Source organism: Ctenopharyngodon idella, chromosome 3 (assembly GCF_019924925.1).
Source record: "Ctenopharyngodon idella isolate HZGC_01 chromosome 3, HZGC01, whole genome shotgun sequence".
Classification (NCBI taxonomy): Eukaryota; Metazoa; Chordata; class Actinopteri; order Cypriniformes; family Xenocyprididae; genus Ctenopharyngodon; species Ctenopharyngodon idella.
The window spans coordinates 22914935-22939059 of record NC_067222.1 but is presented as its reverse complement, the minus strand read 5'-3'; the positions used below and the strand labels follow the sequence as shown (position 1 = coordinate 22939059).

General features: G+C 36.3%; 1 protein-coding gene across 2 annotated transcripts in view; it reads left to right on the top strand.

Moving 5' to 3' along the window:
• The first annotated feature begins 202 nt into the window (after positions 1 to 202).
• Positions 203 to 24125, top strand: part of wnk4b (WNK lysine deficient protein kinase 4b) — a 63137-nt gene continuing 39214 nt past the window's right edge. Inside the window, exon 1 of one of the 2 annotated variants that reach the window (XM_051887544.1) lies at positions 203 to 1198. In XM_051887544.1, coding sequence (XP_051743504.1) covers positions 560 to 1198 — 639 coding nt within the window. In that variant the 5' untranslated portion in view covers positions 203 to 559. The remainder of the gene's footprint in view (positions 1199 to 24125) is intronic. The other variant, XM_051887542.1, reaches the window with a different exon arrangement.

Below are 24125 nucleotides of genomic sequence, written 5' to 3'. Positions count from 1 at the left end.
TACTAGTATCTAATGAACCTAATGAAAGGAAAGGGTACTTAGTTATTAAATATAATGAATTAACACAAAAATAAAATTGTAAAGAATAAATGTTTCAACGGCTTGCCATAATAGACGACTGTAATCTGTCTAAGACGCGAGGGATTGCATTTATGGCAATGTAGCTTGACTGTTAGTGGTCCCTCACAGACTAATTACTAAGGTGTTTTTCCACGGGGAGGAGCAACCAGAGAAGCAGAGTAGCGTACTAGACATTTGCACTTGGAAAGCGAAGGCACAGCGCGCGCTCCGTGGAGACGCTCGAACGTCACGCTATGATATTCGAATTATTCAAATACCGAATAATTACACTACTATCATTTTCTTTCGTAATGTTTCTACAGAACGTTCGCATTTAATTTATAGTCGCGCTGACTTTTTTCCATTTAATCTGCGCTCCTGGAGAACAGTTGTTATGGTTTGGGGGATATAGTTGCGCTAAATGTAAACGCACAGTTGTTATGGAGAAATTCTGGAACGCAAAGACATACAATGCACTAGCTTATGCGCTGCAATTCTAATGTTAACGGCAGAGATATCGACTACAATGTCACAGGCTGAGGTTGATATGGCTGGTCTTGGCTTCCCAAAGTTGCCTGCAGGTTTTGACGCGGACTCGTTCTTCCCAGCTCGCCTGCCGCCGAGACGAAGGAGACACTCGGCAAACTCCAGGAGAAATGCCTACAGGCTTAACAAACTCCACACCATGGACGTAGAGAAACAGGAGAGCATCGCACCTCTGACAAAAACGCTTTCATGGTCAGCCGACAACATTTTATCAGAAAGTACCAACGAGGAGAAAAAGACGGACCCTTCTCCTCCAATGTCACCTGTCTCCAGCTCACCACCTGAGACGCAAGACTCGGACCTGCGACCGAATGATTCCTGGGCCACCGAGGAGCCCAGCGCACAGGAGGCTGATGCCAGCTCAGACTCCGATGATGAAAGCACCCAGAAGAAGGCTGTTTTGTCAAGAGCCCTCTTTGAGAGTAAACGCGAGCAAGAGGAAAAGGATGAGGTTGAGACTAAAGCTGTGGCGACTTCACCTGATGGAAGGTTTCTGAAATTCAACATTGAGATCGGAAGGGGGTCTTTTAAGACTGTCTACAAAGGCTTGGATACGGAGACCACCGTGGAGGTTGCTTGGTGTGAACTGCAGGTAAGGAGTCTAAGTTCATTCACTTTAATGGGGGGTCAAATTTTCTGTCAGTTAGTCGGTTGAGGTTCTCCTCGTGCAACCGAAATTGTCTTATGGCGCCCCTAGCGAAGTTGGGAATATTTTTAAAAGACGTTTTAAACAAAACAATGACTTTTTTGACATATCTGTAATGTGTAAATCTATAATAATTTGATAAATAATGACAGTATGTACATTTAGCACACTCGGTGACTAAATTATACATTTTTTTGGTTACTAAAACGTTGTTTTGATATATAATTCTAACTAAAATACTACTACTACTACTTTTAAGATTCCCAACCCTTTTCTTTGACCTCCTTTGAGGGGATGTCTTAATTGTTTTATTAGCAGTTACAGCATAGATGTGTATTGGAGCCATCAGGTCAGTCAGTAAAATGATATCTTGAAGTAAGGACCAGAACATGGTCAGAATCTTGTGATGATGAGGCAGTGGTGATGAGGAAGGGTGTAGGCCTATTTAAAATAAAAATAAGCAGTGATAGCATTTAGATTGTCTTTGTGTCATACAATGAGTGCAACCAGCTGATAGGCTCACCCTATGATGAATGGATGACAGTATTTGTTATCTTTCTATAGTAGTTGTCAGATTCCCTCTGCATCTGTTCTTCACTGGAAATGATAGAAACACTGATGTCAGATATTACTTTGCAAGGCAGCTGATAGGTTTTATCAGCATGTGACATTACAGTCTAATCAAGGCAGTGGCTTTCTAAAAATTCAGATGTCACTTGATTGACACATTGAAAATGCATAATCTCATCCATCTCATCTACTCATGGAGAGTCAGTAGGTTGAGGTCAGGAAAGGCTAGCTCAAGCTTATGTCATGTTGCATTTTTCAGTGGTAAATATAGATGGGTTAACCTATTTTTATTTGCACCTCAGACAGCTAAGGTTGAACTTTCCTCTAGTTTAATACCTTTTTGTATGGATTGTCAAACAATTTATAATACGGATAGTTCAGGCTCTAAATAAGCTTATTAGTTTATAAGCAGCACAGTGCTTGATACAGTATAAATCATGTGGATCAAATCTGCTGGATGATGTCTGTTATTTTTAACTTTACAAATGGATGTAGATTGAATTGAATGTGGTAGAGTGTCTGATATAGGCCTTAATTTTAGATATATGTATGTGTTCTGTTAATTATACTTTCATCTTGAATCCAAAAGCTAGAATTCTTCATTGATAGCCTCTTTTTCTATATTAGTCTTTGCCTGTTTTGCATTAGGAACTTTCTTTTTGTAATGCTGAAATCTCCTCCAAGCTGTTTTGTCTGATGTCCGCAAGCCTGTTGGTAACCTGAGTAATGGACAATGGACAAGAAAGACCTTCTCCCAGGCTTTCTTATATGCACGATGTCACATGCTGTGGTTACTAGGCAGATATTAGGTCATGTTAGTAGTCAAGTACATTTTTTCCAGCAAAAACTTGCATACTAAAACATGCTAAGTGCACACTACAGATGGAAATGGTCACCGATCTGATTCTAAGCCTTTCAAATCTGTTTTTGGCTAATTCAGTAAATCACTCTAGATCTGATATATGTGGTTCACATTTGGTGGATTGCAGGTTCAGATGGGGTCGTGGATGCCAAAAACAAACAATGCTAAATGCAAAAAATAATAAGCAATTAACTGGATTTAGATAACAAATTACCTTAAATCAACTTTTTAAAGGGAGGAGAAAATGCTTCCCACATTGTTTGTTGTTGACGTGAAAGATTGAATGTCCAAACTCTGTTTTCAGGTGTAACTTGGTAGAAGTTAACCAAATTAGTCAGATGCCAATGTGAACAGGTTGGGTGACATACTCTCATCCTCGAAAAATATGAAAAAAGCTACGCCTCTGAAAGAAAACACGACCCAAAAGACATGATACAACACTATATATATATATATATATATATATATATATATATATACACACACACACACACACACACACACACAAAAGTAGTCATGTCATTTACATATTTCTACTCATTCTAGTAAAATTTACCCCTTAACGTTAAGATTTTAAGGACATTTTTGTTTACTTTTGTACAATAAACAATTTTGGTACTGTGTTAGGTCGTCACATTATGTAAAATGCGGGTCCTGAATCAAAATCACTACTGTACAAAGAGCTCAGCATAGGCTACTTCAGTTCATGTATTTCTTTAATTTAACTCATCACTGCGCAGGTTCACATTGCTATTCATTGTTGTCATTCATTGCCAGTGGCACTTTTCTTGGACAAAGCAGCTGATGATCTGTCAACATTGGTGCGCTGCGAGTTACTGATAAGTGCTTCTTTATCTATTTTCTTTTTTTCCTAGATGTATTCTTGCAAATATGGCAGAATATTGGATGTGAGTAAAAAGAAAAATCTGAACATTGAGGCCTGTGATGTGAATGTAGCTTTAGAGGAGGCACTGACTGTTCTGCTGACTGTTGTCAACAGGACTTGGAGTCTCTCCTTGTACTCACAGGACATGTTGTCTGTCTTGTTAGAAAAAGGATGCTTTTGAACAGCCAGAGAAATGGCTTTGTAACTTTCCCCAGACTGCCGGCCCCTGGACACTCATAGAGAACTCAGTTTTATCTGAGTTCCTTTTTCCGCCTGCTCATCTCACCTCAGAATGTGTCATTTACCGCCCGTGGCGTGCTCATTGAGCTAATCTTCTTGAAAGAGTAGAACATTTATTTTACCCAGAATGCAGTGCTTAATTACCTTGATAAATGGTCGTCTGGTGGAGGAGAGCTGCCATGGTGACAGTGGCTTGTGACCACTGAGGATGGCTTCATGCTCTGTGTAAATGAGACAAGATTTGCTTTGAGACTTAAGGCTGCTAATGGGATTGACTGAAGTCTCTCACACAACAATCAATCTTTCATGATAGCTGACGTGAAGGGAGATCAAAGTTAAGAATGACTTAACCCAGAGCTTGGCTGCACTGCTGCTCATTCAATGCATGTGTAGGAATCACCCTTATATGTGTGTTTAAGACCCTGTGACTTATGTTGAATCATTTTTAGCTTGTTGATTGTGTGGCACATTTTTTTGCAAATTTTGTTTCGGAATTATATTTTTTGTGAGAAATTCTTTACAAATAGATTAGAATTGGATTGCAAAAGTTATTTACACTTTTATTTAAATATGCATTTTTAATTGGTCTTTTAAACATATAGACTAATAGTTTACATTCATGCCTATCTCTCCGCCTCATTTCTGCTGCTCACTGATTAGAGGCTGAGCATGCTGTGGCCGTGTCTCACGCTTGTTGTCTAATTCACAGGTCCACGTGGCCCAGCTGTGGGGTCTGATATTATGTTTCCTGTAGAGGGGGGCACAGGGGTGGAGCTGTAGGGACTCACATGTCTGTCAGGTGGTTAGGTTGGATAGAGATCGAATGTAATTGACAAGCCAGACTGAAAAGAGGCCATTGGCCCCAGAACTTGAGGGGGAGGGTGGAAACAAGTATGTCAAAGTGTGTAACAGATGGTCTATGGTGTGTTCATAGCTAGCTTAGGGTCAGACAGTTGTGTAGGTGGGTTAATTTAATGAATTCAAAAAAACTGTGCAGACCAAGCGTGCACTCTAAAAAATGCTGGGTTAAAAACAACCCAAGTTGGGCTGAAAATGGACAAACCCAGCGGTTGGGTTAAATGTTTGCCCAGTGTGCTGGGCAGTTGTATTTAACCCAACTATTGTTTAAAAATGACTATATGGCTGGCTTAAAACGAACCCAAAATAGGTTGGAAATTAAAAATCAGACACATAATTACTAGAGGCAACAATAATAATCAAAAGGTGAACATTTATTAATAAGCAATTTAATAAATGTTTATTGTTTAATTATCATTAATTAAACTTATTAATAAATGTTAATTTATTAAACAGTTTAATAAATGGTAATTTCCAACATAATTTGGGTTCATTTTAAGCAAGCAATACAGTAATTTTTAAACAATAGTTGAGTTAAATAAAACTACCCAGCAGGTTGGGCAAACATTTACCCCACCCGCTGGGTTAAAACAACCCAATCGCTGGGTTTGTCCATTTTCAACCCAACTTGGGTTGTTTTTAACCCAGCATTTTTTAGAGTGTGCCGCACAAGTCTTGAAAAGTGAAGCCAAAGCGTCTTGATCGCCCCCAGGTGGTGGGTCCCAGCATAGGTCATTAATCCCACCCTCTCCATGTAATAAAATGGGACGTGAGACAAACTAAACAATTAAATTACTCTTCAAATAATTTTTTTCCAAAGATGGCTTCTGTCATTTTAGGTAGTTTTTATCATGCTGATGTAAGTTCAAGCGTTCATTTAAAAAAAAAAAAAGTTTGGTTTTAATTAGTTATTTGATGCTATAAAAATGGGGATGTGGCGTCATGATTGACAGCTTCTCTGAGGAAAGTTGTCACTGAGGCACCAACGGACTTTTTTTCTGGATTTTCGGGACATAATGAGTTGTTCTGCAGTAAACTGTACTAACCGATTCTGCGGGAGTGTGGGCGATGCCTTGATAGCACGCGGCTCCACTTCATGCTCATTACTGCACAAAATCAGGTCCTACTGCGCAGACTCGCATTCCAAATCAGCACAAGATGTCAGCGCCATATTGGGACATTGGCGACTTCACCTTTCTACAATGGGAGAGTATGGAGGTGCGTCGTCCATATTTTTTACAGTCTATGGTGCAGACTGAAATCTGAGCTTGAAATGTAAATTGCTGAAATATAATTTGTAACTGCACAAAAAAGTCACCATATAGCCATCATATACTGTGTTAATGAAGGAATTTTCCATATTGACTTTTCAGAGATGTTTTACCCGTATTTTGAATTATGCATTGCATTGTTTTGTGCTTTAATGGAAATGGAAATCTCTGTTAAATATATTCTTGTAATTATTTTTTTGTTGTCTATTCATGTCTAAATTATTTTTGTCATACCTCTGTTTATTTTTCAGTAGCACAGCACCAATAGATCTTACTTATGGATAATTACATAATATTTATTTGCACTTGTGTTATAAAAAAGAGCTGCAGGCTTGTGGCTTTTGAAGGTGGATTAACTCTGAAAAAGTCGTTTCCTCCCAAGCATTCATCATCTTTCTGAACTGCAGGCTGCATAAGTGTTTGCCAACTCTCTAAGGCTTTGTATAATGTAATAACCAGCCTGAATGTCTCTTGAGTTTCGCTTTAAATCCCAAATGAACTGCTTCACACCCAGCCCCTAGTTTTCAATGTAACTAATTCTCCTCTTTGTCAAGTCAATATTTTGACCTTAATAACTGTGTGAATAAAGATAGCAGTGCCTGAAAGTCATAATTCTGATGGCTTGAATACAACCCATTATAATTCAGCACAGCAGGTGGATATCACCAGCTGATCCTGCTCATTTCACACCCTTTATCTCACTTATTCCAATGAAGTCATGCATAAAAAGCATTCATAAAAGGATAAAGGGCAACAACAGCTGGTGAAAAGAAGATTTGTTGCCCAACACATCATTAGAGGGCTGAGACCGTGCCTTGCTTCGCCACACGTTCTGCTCTTGAATGACATGTCACTCCTACTTTTTCGTCATTCCAAAAACTTCTCACACAAAGCCTGTGGCCTGAAGCTCTGCTGTGGCATCAATTGCGCAGCACATCAGTTTTTTCCCCAGCCAACAGTGAGACTTTATCCTGCTTTTCTCTTTTAGATTTTCATGTGACGTCCGATATGAACTTTTAGCTGATATATAGATTTAAAATGAACATTTCTCTCTTTCTGGAAAATGGACCAAACATGTTGATGACGTATCCTGCACTAAAACATTTGTCAATCAATGAGAATGTTCCGCCCTTTTATTCTTGCATTGAATGCTGCCTCTAAAATATTGACAAACTAAAGTTTTAATCTGCTTACTTTTTTTTTTTAACAACAAACCAAGGGTTCTACTAGCTTCTTGGTTAACACACTTTTGACTCAGTTTGGACTTGTTTTTAAATAGCTTTATGCTAATAAAATGTAAAATGTACTACTTTAAATTACTAATAAAAAAAACTTGAAATATTTTCTGAACACAATTTTCTTTCTTGAATTGATTTCCGTCTGAGGAGGAGGTTGGAGCAGGACCTATTAAAAGGGAAGTTTTTTTTTTAAACCAGCTAATAGCATTTAGTGTACATCACAGCCCAGCAAAACAATGTTTTGCTACTTGCCACATTCAGTATGCCTCTGCAAACAAGATGAACTATCTGTATGTTTGGTCCATTTTCCTGAATATTAGGGGTGTAACAGTACATAAAACTCACGGTTCGGTACGTACCTCGGTCATCACTAACAGGTTAAGTAAAATATAATGAATATATAGGCTAATATAGCGCATAATTTAAGTGAAAGAGTTAATTTCTCTGGCGAAATAACAAGCTGTGGACACTAAATGGCTTTTCTGAGGTAAATGCTACATGACATATTGTTTACAAGATGTTTAATTGAAGTCTTTCCGCCGTTGAAACACTGATTGAGCGATTACACAAGATATTATACATTTCAGTAAGTTGTACTGTATCTTTCAACATACCTTCAGATGTTCATTCATGTTTATTCTGTAACTAGTGAGGAAGAAATTATCGCGTTCACTCGCGCTCCACGCTGCCGGTTGAACTGAGGCGCATATACAGAGATCTGTCACGCCACATCAAAGCGTGTCAAAACGGCATTTTCTGTTTAAATTTTGTGATTTCGTGGACAGAATTTGAAGGATGACACTCTCTTTCTTATCGAAAGTAACAAAACGCAGAGCTTATTGCGATTATTGGTGGTTAATGGTGGTTAGGCTACAATGTTGCAATGTAATGCATTCGGTACACATGTGCACCGTACCGAAAGCCCTGTGCCCGAAATGGTTTGGTAGGAATACATGTACCGTTACACCCCTACTGAATATATTATAATATTTGATGCCTGTCAACCTTTAGGAGTACACTAGTGTGTAGGCGAGCTCAAAGCTAAAAGACTTGGACTAAAAGCTACAAACCTTCCATTTTGATTTCATTTGTTGTCAAATAGTTCAAGTTTGTCCCTATAATGTTCCATATCAGGAAATGCCTCACTTTCCCTGAGAATCTTGCATGGTAAAGAAGCTTATTGTATGACATGTCATCACTTTCCATACATGCTTGACAGGCCACTTAGACAGAAACCATATGTTTTCCGCTGATTTAACCATGTTTTGGATCCTATATTGCAAACTGACCTTTCAACTAAAGGTGTAGCCCTTTCAGGCGAAGTGATAAGCTTCGCTTCAAACAAAAGTGGCAGGGAAATTTCTACAACTATGGAAATATTGTCTTATTCCAACAATAGATGTAGAAGATGATAATTAGCTGTGTGAGTCACACATCCAAAAATCTGTCTGTCTGTATAGATGGTTCAGCAGTGCAACATTCCTCCTAATTGCAACTTCCTCTGGCTGTGGTGTTGGTCACCCGCTGTTTTATGAGGCATAATAGCTTGTGTAACTGTAGCTCAGACCCAGGATGCTGTATTTCACATGAAAGTATCAGCAGGTATTGAGGTGTTACGTTATCAGCAATGAGAGTGACGGCAGATGACTGTGTGTGGTTCTGGGATGCCAACATTAACATTTAGTTTCACTGGCTCTTCACAAGGCTATCAGATACTCCATATTCATACTTGTGGGGATCTTGGAGATTATATCGCATATGACCTTCCAGTCAAAGCATTTGTTTCCTGGGAAATCAAGTTTTTTAAGAGCATTTTGGGAAAGGTAAAAGCCCTTTGATGTTTACAGATATTACAACTGATTACACTCAGCCCTGATGAAATGTTAATATACTACTCACGATTTTTATGTTTTTGAGCAAGGCTGTATTTACTTGATAAAAAAAAAAAAAAAACAGTACTATGAAATATTATTACAATTTAACATAACTTATCTATTTGAGTATATTTTAATATGTAATTTATTCCTGTAATGGCAAAGCTGAATTTTCAGCATCATTACTCCAGTCTTCAGTGTCACATGATCCTTCAGAAATCAGTCTAATATACTGATTTATACAATGCTGAAAAGAGTTTTGCTGCTTAATATTTTTGTGGAAACTGTGATACACTACCATTCAAAATTTTGTAGCAAGTAAAGTAGTTACATAAAAAAAACTTATTAGGCAAGGACACATTAAATTAATCAAAAGTGACAGTAAAGGCATTTATAATTTTACAAAAGATTTCTGTTTCATATAAATGCTGTTCATTAAACTTGTTTCAACAACATAAAACATTTTTTATTTTTACTAGTTATTCCAAACTTTTGGCCAGTAGCTAAAAACTTTGACCTTAGCTAATATGTGTACACATAATATCTACAAATTGTATCTTTTGTATTTGCAAACAGGGCTTTAAAGTTGATGGTTACATGAAACCTTTCCACCTGTTTGTACTTTAAACAAACGACAGCTCTGCCCTGCCCTTGTAGCTTAATGTCAGCAAGGATGTGCAAACCAGACACCAAGCACAGAGAAATGCTATTCTTGTGATGTATTTTCTGTCTTTAGGTGTCCCATTTAATGATTAAACACTGCCTGAAAGACCGTTTATGAAAGAGAGATGTAAGATTATTGGCAGCACTTCTAGCGTTACGTATTTTTGAGACAGACACAGTAACACTGTTTGCGATCTGGCAGTGTAATACACTTGATTTTTTTTTTTTTTTTTTTATGTAGTGTATATATATGGGTCATTGACAAATAACTAAATAACTAACCCTATTTTCAAACAATGCTAACAGGCTGATAGCTAGCTAGCTAGTTAGCAAAAGGACAATCAAACATTTTATATTTAGTACAAGTTTTTAAAATATTACAACATTTTCCATGTTTTATAGCGGTTGTACCGATTGACAAAAAAATAACCTGAGCATATTGTGAAAACATGAATTTTTCAAGTAGTTAAAAGAGAGTTAGTTACTTTGCTTCACGACCATGTGGTCCTTTGCAGGTGTCTGAATGATGTCACATCCTGTCACATGATACTGAACGCATGACTTGATCCAAAATGGTCCCTTTATATTGGTTACTCCGAATGACATCAATGAAATTCATTTTTCCAGACATTCTTCCTCATTACCATAACCATAACTCATAACCATTTTGCACTATGTTGATATATTATGTTATAAAATCATGACAGAATAAAAAATATCTACATTTATTACATTTTAAGATATTTTAATCACAAATGAAATGGCTGTATTGGTCTTTGGACGGTTAAACCGAATGACCTTTTGACACTTCAAAATCTTTCAAATACCTTTATATGTAGCAAAATATAATTAAAACCTGTTGGATTCAATAAAAGAGATCTAGTTGTACTACCTTACATACTTTGGATGTCATATCTTTGTTTTTTATTATTATTAAGGCCTTTAGACAAAAAATGACCCGTCACGTCACGTCATATATATATATATATATATGTATGTATATATATATATATATATATATATAGAATGTGTGTGTGCGTTTCATCAGTTGTGCAGAGATCATACAAAGGTCATACAAAGAAATTATGAACACATACAAAAAAGAGAGGCCCAACAAAATAATAATAACTGATTATGTTGTATTCAGTTTTTTTTTAATGTTTTTTTGTTGTTGTTGTTGCATATAGTAAAAAAAAAAAAAAATCATGTAGTTTGCCTATTTAGCCAAATAATTTTGTCAGTGTTTTGTTCTTCCCTCATATTTAAAACTTTACTATGAAACTATCTATTCATTGTCGAAACTTTCAGTAGAATTTGGAGATGATGAAAAATTGAGCTTTTTTTTTGACAAAAATAAAGTGCGGTATGGACAAGTCAAAAGTACGCAAAATTAGGTTAGGGCTTCACCATTGTAAATCACGAGAAGAGTCTTGGCTGAACCAGACGGAAGAAGTTTTATTAGCTTTTTGCATCTGGCCACTAGACTGTGTGTTATTCTTTTCTTTATATAAATGTCTTTTCTTCCTCCATGAAAATGTCATAATTTACAGCGTCCTCTGACATGGACATTTTCCAGATATCACGTGTCAGTGAGGAGCCAGTGGGATTAGCAACAGGTGAATGCAGGATATTCATAGACTCGCTATTGATGCTATCTCATCACATGCAGATCTGTTGCTGTTGGAAGGTGGCCAGGGCTTGATCCCGTCTGTCTGTACTACTGCAATACTTGTGGTGTTATACTCTTTTCTTCCTAGTTCCTTGTGGATCTTTGAGGCCAGCTTAAATAATTTCTTGTCTTCTTGAAGATGTCGTAATGTGTTGCTGCTTCCATTCTCGCACTGTATAGAAAGCGAAATCTCATCTGGTCACGCGTCATGCTACAGTAGATATGTTAGTCTGTATGAATGAGATAACACAAGCAAAATAGGCTATGCATACCATTATCATTGTTGCTAACCATTAATATAACACTCCCTTCCTCACCACTGACAAAAATACACTCATTTTTATGCAACTTTTGTACACAGAGTCTGTAACACTGTATTTTTATGTAGTGACTTAAAAGCATGTGAACTATGTATCTTTTGAGATTACATCAAATCCGGTGTTGTCATACTCTGATCGCTCGTTTACAGTAACTCGAGTATTTTAGTACAGAGTGTTGCAAATTCAGATGAGTTATATCTGGATCTCTAACATCGTGTGGCCTTCACAGTGTGTGTTATATTTTCAATTCAGCTGTCAATAAAGTATTTGAGTTGAAAAAAAATGACATTAAATGGAAATGAATTAATCATTATTTGTGTCACGCTGGGTTGACGTGACGCAGATAATGAAAAATAAAGGATCTAATTGCAGCAGTAAGAAATACTCAGGCAACTTTAAACACTTGATACACAAACAGAACAACCTCCATATAATAATGAGAATGGACAACCAAGAATACAAACAGAGGACTTTATACTCCTTGTCCCAAAAAAAAAAAAGGTCAAGCCCAAAATGGCTAAACAACACTATGCTTATAATTGTCTTAACCACAAAGTATTGGTCAGGAAATTAACAAACTTAAACAGCACTACTTAAAAGCCATTGGTGTCTCAGAAAAACATAAGAATGACGTTTTGGCAGAATATGGGAAGTTGTGTGTGGAGTGATGAATCACATGTTGGTGAGCTACAGTACTTCACTGTGAAAAGTCATTTAATGCTTTGGAGTAGAGGAGAATATTGCAAAATGGCTTGCTTCCCACAAATGAAAAGTTGTTATGTAAAGAGGAATGATCAGGTGTTATTTTTCAACAAGACAATGCTCCTGGTCAGAGTCCAGATTAGAACTCAATAGTGAATATTTGAACTCACATTAAACTCAGATGAATTGGGAGACATTTTTCAACTGTTCATGAACTGCTTGAAGCCATCAACATTGAGTGGGACAACACTGACTCTTCTTCCTGTAAAAAGCTGTCTGCAAATTGGGGAATGCTATTCTGTGCTAAGTTACTTAATCTACAGTATTTGTACAATTCTTGCTAATTTCCTGGTCAGTGATTTGTGATTAAAATAGTTAGGACCATTAAAAGATCACTTAATATTTTGCCATTTTTGGCTTGGTCCATTTTTTTTTTGCCCAGAAGTGTACGCTGGAAAAGAAAGGAAGTAAACAAGATAATGAGCAACTACAAACAGGTGTGTAACTCAAATCAGTAACTCTATATAGGCGGGAATGAAATGCCTCTTTCCACTGATTGGTCAACCAAACATCAAACCGTGCAGTCATCAGTTATTCCTGTTTCGCGCAACAGAATAATAGTCATCCGATGCTACAGTTGTACGGATTAAGTGTCAATGCAGGAGTCATCACTTTTGTTTTAGGCAATATGCTCAGGTTATTTTATTTTATTAATATTGAGTATTAATTGATGTCACTCAAAACACAGTGTTTTATTTTCTCTGTCAACTAAACTTCCAAACCAAAGTCACAGCCACTGACTCGGAGCATAGGTGCACAGAGTGGTGTTTCTTTCCTGAATTAATCCGAGTCTTTGAACAAATCGGATGAGCGAGTGATTCAATGACCCATATATAGACAGCCACTTTTTTATTCCTGAAAGAATCAGCATTTTGAGTAAATCGGCTGAATCACCTACAGGCGATTTCATAATCCAAGTATAGTTTCATTTTGTCATTCATTTCATATTTCTGTATTCAAAATGTAATGTTTAAGACATTCTCATTACATTATGCTATTGCAATTGTTGTGTAAATGCATTTACTGCCCTCTGAGCAGCATTAAACTGCGTATGCATCTAAAAGCAACTTCAGATGCAGCTTCTTTGCCACCTCTGCAGTGCAAAGATGGCTTTGGTTGGTACTAATTTAATTGGTAACAGCCTATAGTGTCATATAACCCTAATTTAATTGACTAAATTTAAGAATTTAACATTAAAGATTACATACATATTTAATAAGCTTAGAAAACGTAAAAAAAAAAAAAAACCTCTGAAAATCAGTTTGAGAGGCAAATATTTTCATTTACGGGAAAGTTAATTTCTGACAGTGATAGATCACTAAAATCCGTTACTAGCCACAATTGTATGGAAATCATGCTTTTGTTTCAGTCAGATTGGATTAGATCAGACGTGAACAAGTTTTGGAAATATTAGATTATACGTTTTACGTCATTCAGTATGCACTACAATTATTTTCTATTTGCAGCATGCAATAATTCAGCTGTGCAAACTTGTCCTTAGACGCACGCATACAATTTACTCACGCCCCCACGCATTCAAACACACGCATTCTCCTTGCAGTAGTGTTTGTTCTCTTGTACGCGCACCCTGCAGTCCTCTGTACACTTCACACATTCATTCTGTCTTTTGTAGGGCCACGGCTGCTCGCTGTTTTGTTTCTGTATAATGAAACAACAACTGCTGTCTTCAATGGTGGGTGAGGGTTCACATTTAAATCTATTACCCAATTAGAACATGTGACCACACTGGATTCAGCCGTACTCTGATATATTGTTTAGTCAGTGACTAAACAAGCATGGAGGATGACACGCTTTCAAACCTGGATGACTTGTTTGGAAGATATTTTTACAATGTTTCCACTCTTTCTGTTCATATAATTGAATATTTTTGGGGGGTGAAGTATCCCTTTAAGGACAAAATACTAGCATACTACTATTTCTGTAGTATATACTGTACATAATACATGACCTAATATAGTAAATAGCATTATGCATTTAGAGCACACTGTGTAGAATATTACACCCCACAATGCAACTGACTTGTTTTTCATTTTCAATATGATGAGTCAAGATTAATTCATTCTTATTCACTCAGGTTAAGAGTACTAATGTACGTTTCTTTGGGAAATCTTTTCAGGAGGATAATCACTTCATAATTTCACAATATTGATATTACCAGAGGTGATATGACAAACACATGAATCCCAAACAGAAGGTTGTGAATTAAGGTCTTGAATTAAGCAATTCATATTATTCTGTTAATCCAGGTGAAATGTTAATTGTTAAATGTGCTTCCAATTGATTTTGAAATAAAGTTCAAGTACTCCTGGATCGTATTTATGAGCCATAATTATGATTGGATGTGCATTTAAGTGATTTTGAAGGAGAAAAATTAATGTGGTGGCCAATTTGATATTTCTTCCTCTCTTTTTAAAGCACTATCCCACATTGTGGTCATACAAAACTAGATGTTTAGTATGTTTTAGCGAGTTGTATTGCTATTCCACACCAACATTCACAATTACTTAATAACATGATCAATACCATTTTGTTCCCACCATAATTCTTTAGTTGACATGGAAAATCCAACTCAGAAAATTTGTCTCGTAATCACGATAGTTCCAACGTAACTTGAACGCAATAATTTGTAAGAGGTCATTTTCGACCGTTGAGTGCGTCAGCACTCTCTAGTGAAAAGAGTTTTGATTTATATTTGTATTGCATTAGTGACAGTTCAACCTGAGATAAACCTGATGTTTATGATCCTCCATGTGAAGGAAAAATCATTATCTCTTATTGTCGGCGTTGCATTTAAGTCTGTATTCAGTGTCATTTTGTTTCATAAACATTGGCAATTTCCAGTCACGGTGACCGTGTATCCTGGGGGTTAAGCTGATGTGTAAGCTTTAATTTCTAATAACTTCTGAAGCTTTATAATCTACAGAATAGGATGCAGATGGATATGCTTTCCTTCTTTGACAACACAAAAGGCCATTTTATTGATTTTTTAAGTTAGGCTTAATAACAGAGGTTAACTAGCTTTTATTAAATTTCATTTAGTCAGAGAGAAAGTGGGAAATTACTGTTTATAACCAAAATATGACTGTTTTGGTGCAAGAAAAACACTGAGTAATATTATAACAGTATAAGTAGACTTCAGGGGACGTACAAAAAGCTACAAATGTGTACAGTATATCTTCTTTAAAAAGATAAGTGTCTAAGGAAGAATATGTGGCCTTGTTCTTGCATTTGGCTATCATTTACTTGAGCTCTTCATTATACAGAACTGTGCAGGAAAGTTATTTACAGAAGCATTTAACTGTTAGCTTGCATTTACAGAACATACAGGATTATTTTAAGAGATGGAAGCAATCAGCTTAGTTGTCTGTTCCACACTGATTCCCATACATTGTTTTTGCCTGGATCGTCAGCTACACTGGCAGTATGGATTGAATTGCTGTGTAAGATTTATTGCACACACCCTGTGCATATTAGAACTGTGAGTCATGGTTCCTTCTCTATGGATGGATAGTACGATGGAAAATGATTTATAAACGAGCGAGAGTAATTTGTCATAGTGAATTTATATAATTACCTGATCTTGCCAATGTGGGCTATGCATGTGGTGACGCTTGTTCAAACTCTATTAAGTGACACTTAGGGATGAGAGAGAGTCTCAGGGTCTATGAGAATTTATTAATATTATTTTTTAATCTTTGAAAGTGACTCAAGATATGGTTTGTATTATATTATTTAGGTGGTTGCTTAGAAATGTTTTGTCCACATGTTGTACAATTATTTGAGCACTAATTTAAAGAGGTCCTATTGTGGCCTTTTATGAAGTCTTGATTTTGTTTTTGGCGTGTATTAGAATAGGTTTTCATGCTTGATTGTTAAAAAAAACACATTATATTAAAGGATTAGTTCACTTTCAAATGAAAATTAGCCTAAGCTTTACTCACCCTCAAGCCATCCTAGGTGTATATGACTTTCTTCTTCTGATAAACACAATCGGAGATATTTTAATAAATATCCTGACGCATCCAAGCTTTATAATGGCAGTGAACGGGACCCAAGTGTATGAGCTGAAGAAAGTGTCTCCATCCACATCCATCATAAACATATACTCCACACGGCTCCGGGGTGTTAATAAAGGCCTTCTGAAGCAAAGCAATTCATTTGTGTAAAAAAATATCCATATTTAACAAGTTATGAAGTAAAATATCTAGCTTCCGCCAGACCACCTTCCTTATTCTACTTATGAAGAAAGTGTAAAACTCTTGGAGTTCAAAAAGCTTACGCTACGTCCTATGCCTTCCATATTCAAGCTAGATATTTTACTTCATAACTTGTAAAATATGGATATTTTTTTACACAAACGCAACGCTTCACTTCAGAAGGCCTTTATTAACCCCCCAGAGTCGTGTGGAGTATGTTTATGATGGATGGAAGCACTTTCTTCAGCTCATACTCGTTGGTATCGTTCACTGCCATTATAAAGCTCGGATGCATCAGGATATTTATTAAAATATCTCAGAGAGTGTTTATCAGAAAGAAGAAAGTCATATACACCTCGGATGGCTTGAGGGTGAGTAAAGCTTGGTCTAATTTTCATTTGAAAGTGAACTAATCCTTTAATATGGAAATATATAAAACCCCCACATACCCGCTAATGCCAGCAAACCACATGTTTTTTTCCCTAGGGTTTTCAAAACCATCAGAAAGACATCACAAAATAATACGATTTCTTTTTTCTTTTAGAGAGTACTGTATTTCAGATTTACTTGCAGTACATGGCACCTAAAGCAAATGGTAGCTAGTCATTTTGTGTCTGTCAAACATAATTTCCATCTTATATTCACATTTAGTGGCTCCCAGCTTCTGTTCTCGAGCCAGAATAAAAAGACTTCAGGTTTAAAAACATACATTTATCATTACTGTTTGGGATTAAACATGCAACACCAGCTCAGTTGGATACATTAACTTAAAACCAACCACCCCTCACTATTGTAGTAAACAGATGCTGAAATATGAAAATGGCAGCAAAATTGTTCCCTTTTACTGCTGGAAAATAATAAACCCTTATGGTTCTGCCAGTATTTTAACAGCCTGCAGTTGCCAAAGAAAAACAGTTTGATCCATGTAAAATATGATCAAGTGCTTATTATGTCCTTATTCTCAGGGCACAGCATCACATAGCTTGCTGATTTACACCATGCTTCTTTGTTGAAAATGAACTATCACTCGATTGATAGATGCTTTCTTGTTGTTGTTGTTGCTGGCTCTGACTTTAGCTGTTATCCAGAGGAGTATGGTGGTAATCTAGTACAAGTGCTGCCAGAGGCTCCAGTGAAATCTTATAATAGGGAACATCTAGACGCTCTGGATCTCCAGTTCCCTTTATAGATCTGAGAGCTTTATGAGCGAGATGCTGCTTTAATGAGACATTCCACACAGCCACCAGACGGCCTCCCTTCCCTCAGGCAGGACGTACACACTCGACTAGTAAAGAGGAATGAGTCACACCAACACCTCAAGAACAACTTACTATCATTTAGAAGCACAAACCTGTGAAAGAAAATAGAGCAGAATCAGATCATAGAGAAACTTGTTATCAGCTCCTGTCAAGAGAATAAAAACAGCACATGAAATTTATTTTCTCAAAGGTTTGTTTATGTTAGTTATTTAATTAGTATATTAGTCCAACAAGCCAAATTCTTCTCATATTTTGAGTTGTCTTTTTATACACTATAAATAATGTTCGTAATATTATATTTGAAATTTTATTTTAATATTTACTCAATTTTTAGTTTAAATGATCTAAAAAGTTCAGTTTATTTTTCAGTTAGATAGAATAGGATAGGTATGAATATTTAATTAATTAATTAATTTATCCATTCATTTATTTTTACTCAGATATTAGAATTTCAAATTCCAAAAGTGAAAATTCAGTCATTAATTACTCACCCTCATGTCGTTCCACACCCGTAAGACCTTCGTTCATCTTCAGAACACAAATTAAGATATTTTTGATGAAATCCGATGGCTCAGTGAGGCCTCCATTGACAGCAAGTTCATTTACACTTTCAAATGCCCAGAAAGCTACTAAAGACATATTTAAAACAGTTCATGTGACTACAGTGGTTCAACCTTAATATTATAAAGTGACGAGAATACTTTTTGTGCGCCAAAAATACAAAATAACGACTTTATTCAACAATATTCAGTGATGACCGATTTCAAAACACTGCATCATGAAGCTTCGAAGCTTTACGAATCTTTTGTTTCGAATCAGTGGTTTGGAGCGTGTATCAAACTGCCAAAGTCACGTGAAGCATTGAAATTTCGAAACACTTATGACATAACGAAGCCTCGTTTACTTAAATCATGTGACTTTGGCAGTTTGAGATTTTTTGATACACGCTCCGAACCACTGATTCAAAACAAAAGATTCGTAAAGCTTCAAAGCTTCATGAAGCAGTGTTTTGAAATCACCCATCACTAGATTGTTAAATAAAGTCGCTAGTTTGTTTTTTTGGCGCACAAAAAGTATTCTTGTTGCTTCATAACATTAAGGTTGAACCACTGTAGTCTCGTGAACTGTTTTAAATATGTCTTTAGTAGCTTTCTGGGCATTTGAAAGCGTAAATTAACTTGCTGTCAATGGAGGCCTCACTGAGTCATCGGATTTTATCAAAAATATCTTAATTTGTGTCCCGAAGATAAACGAAGGTCTTACGGGTGTAGAACGACAAGAGGGTGAGTAATTAATGACAGAACTTTCATTTTTGGGTGAACTAACCTTTTAAAGCGGTTAAAAAACACAATGAATTTTTTAGTTAGATAGACATTATAAAATAGACAAAATAAAATAAAGGCTTATTTTATTTTATTTTTACCCAAGTTTCAGAGTTTTAACTCAATTTTCTTCAGTTAAAGTGATCTAAAAAGTGCAGTGAATTTCATATATCAATTTCAATATCACTTTTCAAGGCTGCAATTGAAGTTAAATTTAATTTTAGTGGGGTTTTATGCATATCTTCTCATGCATTGTGCAGTCCTGCTTTAGAAATAAATTTTGTAAGCGCTCAAACTTGATTTTTTCTGACCAATGAATGATGTCAGATACGTGCATCAGACTTTTTCCTCAGTTTAATAATGTCAATCCGGGGATATGACTTCTCAGGGTCTGGTTCTGTTCAGACAAACAAAACAGCATTGTGGAAATGAGCAGATATTTCCACACCTCATTTCCACCTTGTCAATTTTAACTGTACAGTCTGTTTTGTATTACAGCAAGAGGCTGTTCCTGGAGTTTTGGTGATCCATAAATCTTGGACTTTCATAATTCGGAGAGAGATAGAGAGGAAGCTTCCAGTGAAGCATTGGGTCTGTTAGTTCCAGACTGATTCTTCTCTTACGCAATGGAGAAATCATCCATCGTTCCTCTGGCTTCTTGAGAATGCCAGACTTCCTCCTGCCTGACAGAAGGTTTAAAGGAGTAGTTCACCCAAACGATCATTTTGTCATCATGTACACGTCATTCTGTCATTATTGTCATGTCATTCTGATTCTTGATTAGGCGGTTTTGATGTGTGCAATTCTCCTTTTTAGACATCTGGATTATATAAGATCTCGTTCTCAGGTGATCCACCTGGCAGGTTACCAGCCCTCGCTCGAATCTGCTGACTCCAACCATGTGGATCAGAGCCTGGAATTATATGGATTACCATGGGTATCTTTGGAAGTACTTGGCTTCCACTTGTACATTGAGATCAGCCACATCATCTCAGATACCAGAGAGGAACCTGATAAGTTTCCAGTAGCCTATTACGACCTTAGATGAACTTGTGATGTTGTCACCTACATTTGCAGCTACTGTGCTTCAGTTCACACACTGAAGGGATAGTCCTTCTTTCTTGTGTGGTCCACAAAAGGAGATATTTCGAAAAATGTGTCAGTGAGAAAGGTATAAAGAAAAAAGTCTAAAAAAAAAGGTTTGGAATGACATGAGAGTGAGTAAATGATGACAGAACTTCTGTTACGGCCTGTATGCGGAAAAACATTGTCTCCTAGACAGCAGTTTATCTTAATTCTGCTATCTAATGTACATCTCTTGGCATTTACCATTATTCAGTTCATCATTATAGATGTTATCTTCATATCCTGGCCTTCAGTCATTGTAAAAGACACAGAGGCAAGTGAAGAGCCTATAAACACCCTAACACAGGTTAGGTAAGAGTGACATGCAGGGCCAAATATTCATTGCTCTCTAGTGTAGGCTAAGAATACACTGCCCAGAGCAGATGTGGAGTCTGATGACCCATGTAATATGAGTATTTGCACCGACATGGTAACTGTTGCTTGGTATACATGTACAAGGGCAGAGAATTGATCCATGCTGATAAGTGTATGGGCTGAAATGCTTTGGATTTCTGTTTAAGGCATTTAGTAGACGTTCTTATCCAGTACAACTTACAAAAGTGTATTAACTTCACTTCTCATATGAGATTTAGAACATTATCTGCTAAGAAAAAGAGCTTGCTTTACCAATAAAACAAGTGCTAAAACATTGGACTTGCACATTTACTTGGATTTCAGAAATGGTCCCAGCTATTTCAAATATTACTGCTACTTTCTTTTTATAGGTCATTTTATTTTAGATATTAATTATATTCATATTTAATTAATATTTCATATTAAATTCACTGACTTTTTTGGTAAATCTAAGCATAGTATGAGACTTTGTTGTGTGGAATGTTTGTGAGTCTATTTTGCCCTTGAAACCTTACAATATTAGTGAGTAAACGCTGCTGAGACAAATTCTGTCACATTCAAATTCTTGCACATATTATTGTCTGAGATTCTTGTCATGATCCAAATTTTTTGAAACCTTTTGAAACATTCACAACAAATTTAAATCTCAAGTTTCTAATCAATGGTACATTACTGTTCAAAAGTTTTTTTTTCCTTTAGAATGATTTCTGAAGGATCATGTGACACTGAAGACTGCGGTAATGATGCTGAAAAATCAGCTTTGCAATCACAGGAATAAATTACATTTTAAAATATATTCAAATAGAAACAGTTATAATAATATTTCACAATATTACCGTTTACTGTATTTTTGAACAAATAAATGCAGCCTTGGTGAGCATAAGTGACTTCTTTCAAAACATAAAAAAAATAATGTAAATTGATCCAAACTTTTGACCTGTAGTGTATTCCCTAGATATTTCTTTGTGGCAGTTATTATCTTTTATTTTAATTTATCTTGCTATTTCAAAGGCACTTTTGTGGGAAGTCAGTGATGTTTTCTGTGTATCTGTTAAAAGAGCACTGAGCCTTTGAGACCATATAGAGCGTATCTTAGAGCTGACACAGCTTGTTCCTGATAAAGAGCAGGTCTTTGTAACCCACCCACGCTCAAACACTATTACATCACATCCTCCATTTATTCCCAGTTTATGATTTGCTCTGTAAATGCACATTACATGTGTGTGCTTTTTCCGGTGTCTGGAATACATTACATGCCGGCTTTGACGTCACGACCGCTCTCACAAACCCCAATCACAGCCCGCCATTTACCACCATTATAAACTACAATTACATGTTTCGCTTTGCCAAGCCAGTGTACAGTTTAACATATTCTTTCTCTGTTTAAATGCATTTTTTTGGGCATGCTGAAGCAAAAAAAACCCCACTTTATTGTATGTTTCAAGACCTTTTCTCGCTTGCACGGCCTTTGTGTTGCATAAGGCCTCGTGGAGTGTGTTTAACAGGTGTGTTGACTTGTGGTGCTGAGTTTCCCACACTTGGGGTTGATGAATGTACAAATAAGATTATTAAACTATCAAGGACAATTCTTTCCCTTCTTTAAAAATAACCCTAGTGGGACAGACTCTTAAGAACTCACAAACAGCTTGGTTGGAAAGTCCCTGCTAAAGTAGAAAGAACTAATGAATCGATGTCATGAGCAGTTGGTTTCTTCATTGGGTAGATCAGACAGATAGAATTGTCCAATTCAATTCAGTTCAGATTTACAAGCACTTGATTTGATTGCATGTCTAATTCCGATTGTGGTGTTTCAAACTGATCCAAAACAGTATCTTATCTTTATTGACTATTTATTTAAAGCACTGCCTTATAAAATTAAAACATTTTGCAAATCAGGCTACACTCACTCACTAAATTCACTAAAGGGAACTGGCTCATAAGAGTCATTTGTTCGTAAATTGAAATACACTGGTCATTTTGTATGTTAGGATTTGCATGCAGCCTGTGAGAACAAATCATGTCCAAACCTCCAAAACTGCATGTAAAGTTTTCAGTAATGTATTTTAAACTGCACATGTGCATTGTAGCATATACAGACACTACTGAAAAGATGATGCCTTTTTTAAATGAAAAGCAAGATTTGCATTCCTACAGCGGCCATATTGAGTGTTATGATTTCTCCCATTCATATTTCTATGATTTGGTCTGTCTCCTCTCTGGTAAAATTTAAGGCATTCATTCTGAATGTGGTTCCATTAGCAGTTAGTTCAGTGCTAAATTGTGCTGGCAGCCACAGCTAAGCGATCCACTAACCACTAGAATAGGTCTTCTGCCTGAGACTGGAGGGAATGAACGTCCTAGAGAGCACAGATTTAAAAAATCATGTCAGATAGGTTCTTCATCCAGTTAGACACTGCATAATTTTGTAACATCCTAATAGTAAGGTAATTAAACCATGAAAGTGTTTTGCTTAAAAGCATGTCCATGTGAACAGTAGATACTTTCTGTTAAGATTTTTAAAGCTATCTGAACACTTTAACTATGAAAGATGATTTATTTTTGAATAGTTATAAATACCCAACTAGATTCTCCACTGGACTGAGCTGATATTCAAAAGGAAGTGTTTAATAACTCCTGAAATGTAGCAGGAGATCAGAACAACAAGTTCTTTAATTTTCTCTAGCTGTTACATCGTTTTTATAAATCTGGATGGTGTTTGATCACTGAGAGTGGGTCTAAAACAGTGGTTCACAACTGGTGGGTTGCAAATTAAATAGGCCTATGTACTTTTTGTTGTTTTTAATGTCAAAAGCGAAAGCAAATTCATCTGCCACTTGCCAAATAAGATGGATATTTATTGTTATTATTATTTGATCATATTATGATTTTACTGAGAATTAAAGTCTATGAATCTACACAATTTTTCTGACACTTGATATGCAATTTTGGTGCTGAGGCAAAACCAGTTGAGAACCACTAATCGTAAAGTAAAGGCAGTTGAGAACCACTTCTTGTTAAGCAAAACCAGTTAAAAACCACTTATTGTGAAGCAAAACAAGTTAAGAACCACTTATCATGAAGCAAAACCAGTTTAGAGCCATTTATTGTGAAGCAAAACCAGTTGAGAACTACTAATCGTAAAGTAAAGGCAGTTTAGAACCACTTCTTGTTAAGCAAAATCAGTTTAGTACCACTTATCGTGAAGCAAAACCAGTTAAGAACCACTTTTTGTGAAGCAAAACCAGTTGAGAACCACTAATCGTCAAGTAAAGGCAGTTGAGAACCACTTTCTTGTTAAGCAAAACCAGCTGAGTACCACTTATCGTGAAGCAAAACCAGTTAAGAACCAATTATTGTGAAGCAAAACCAGTTTAGAACCACTT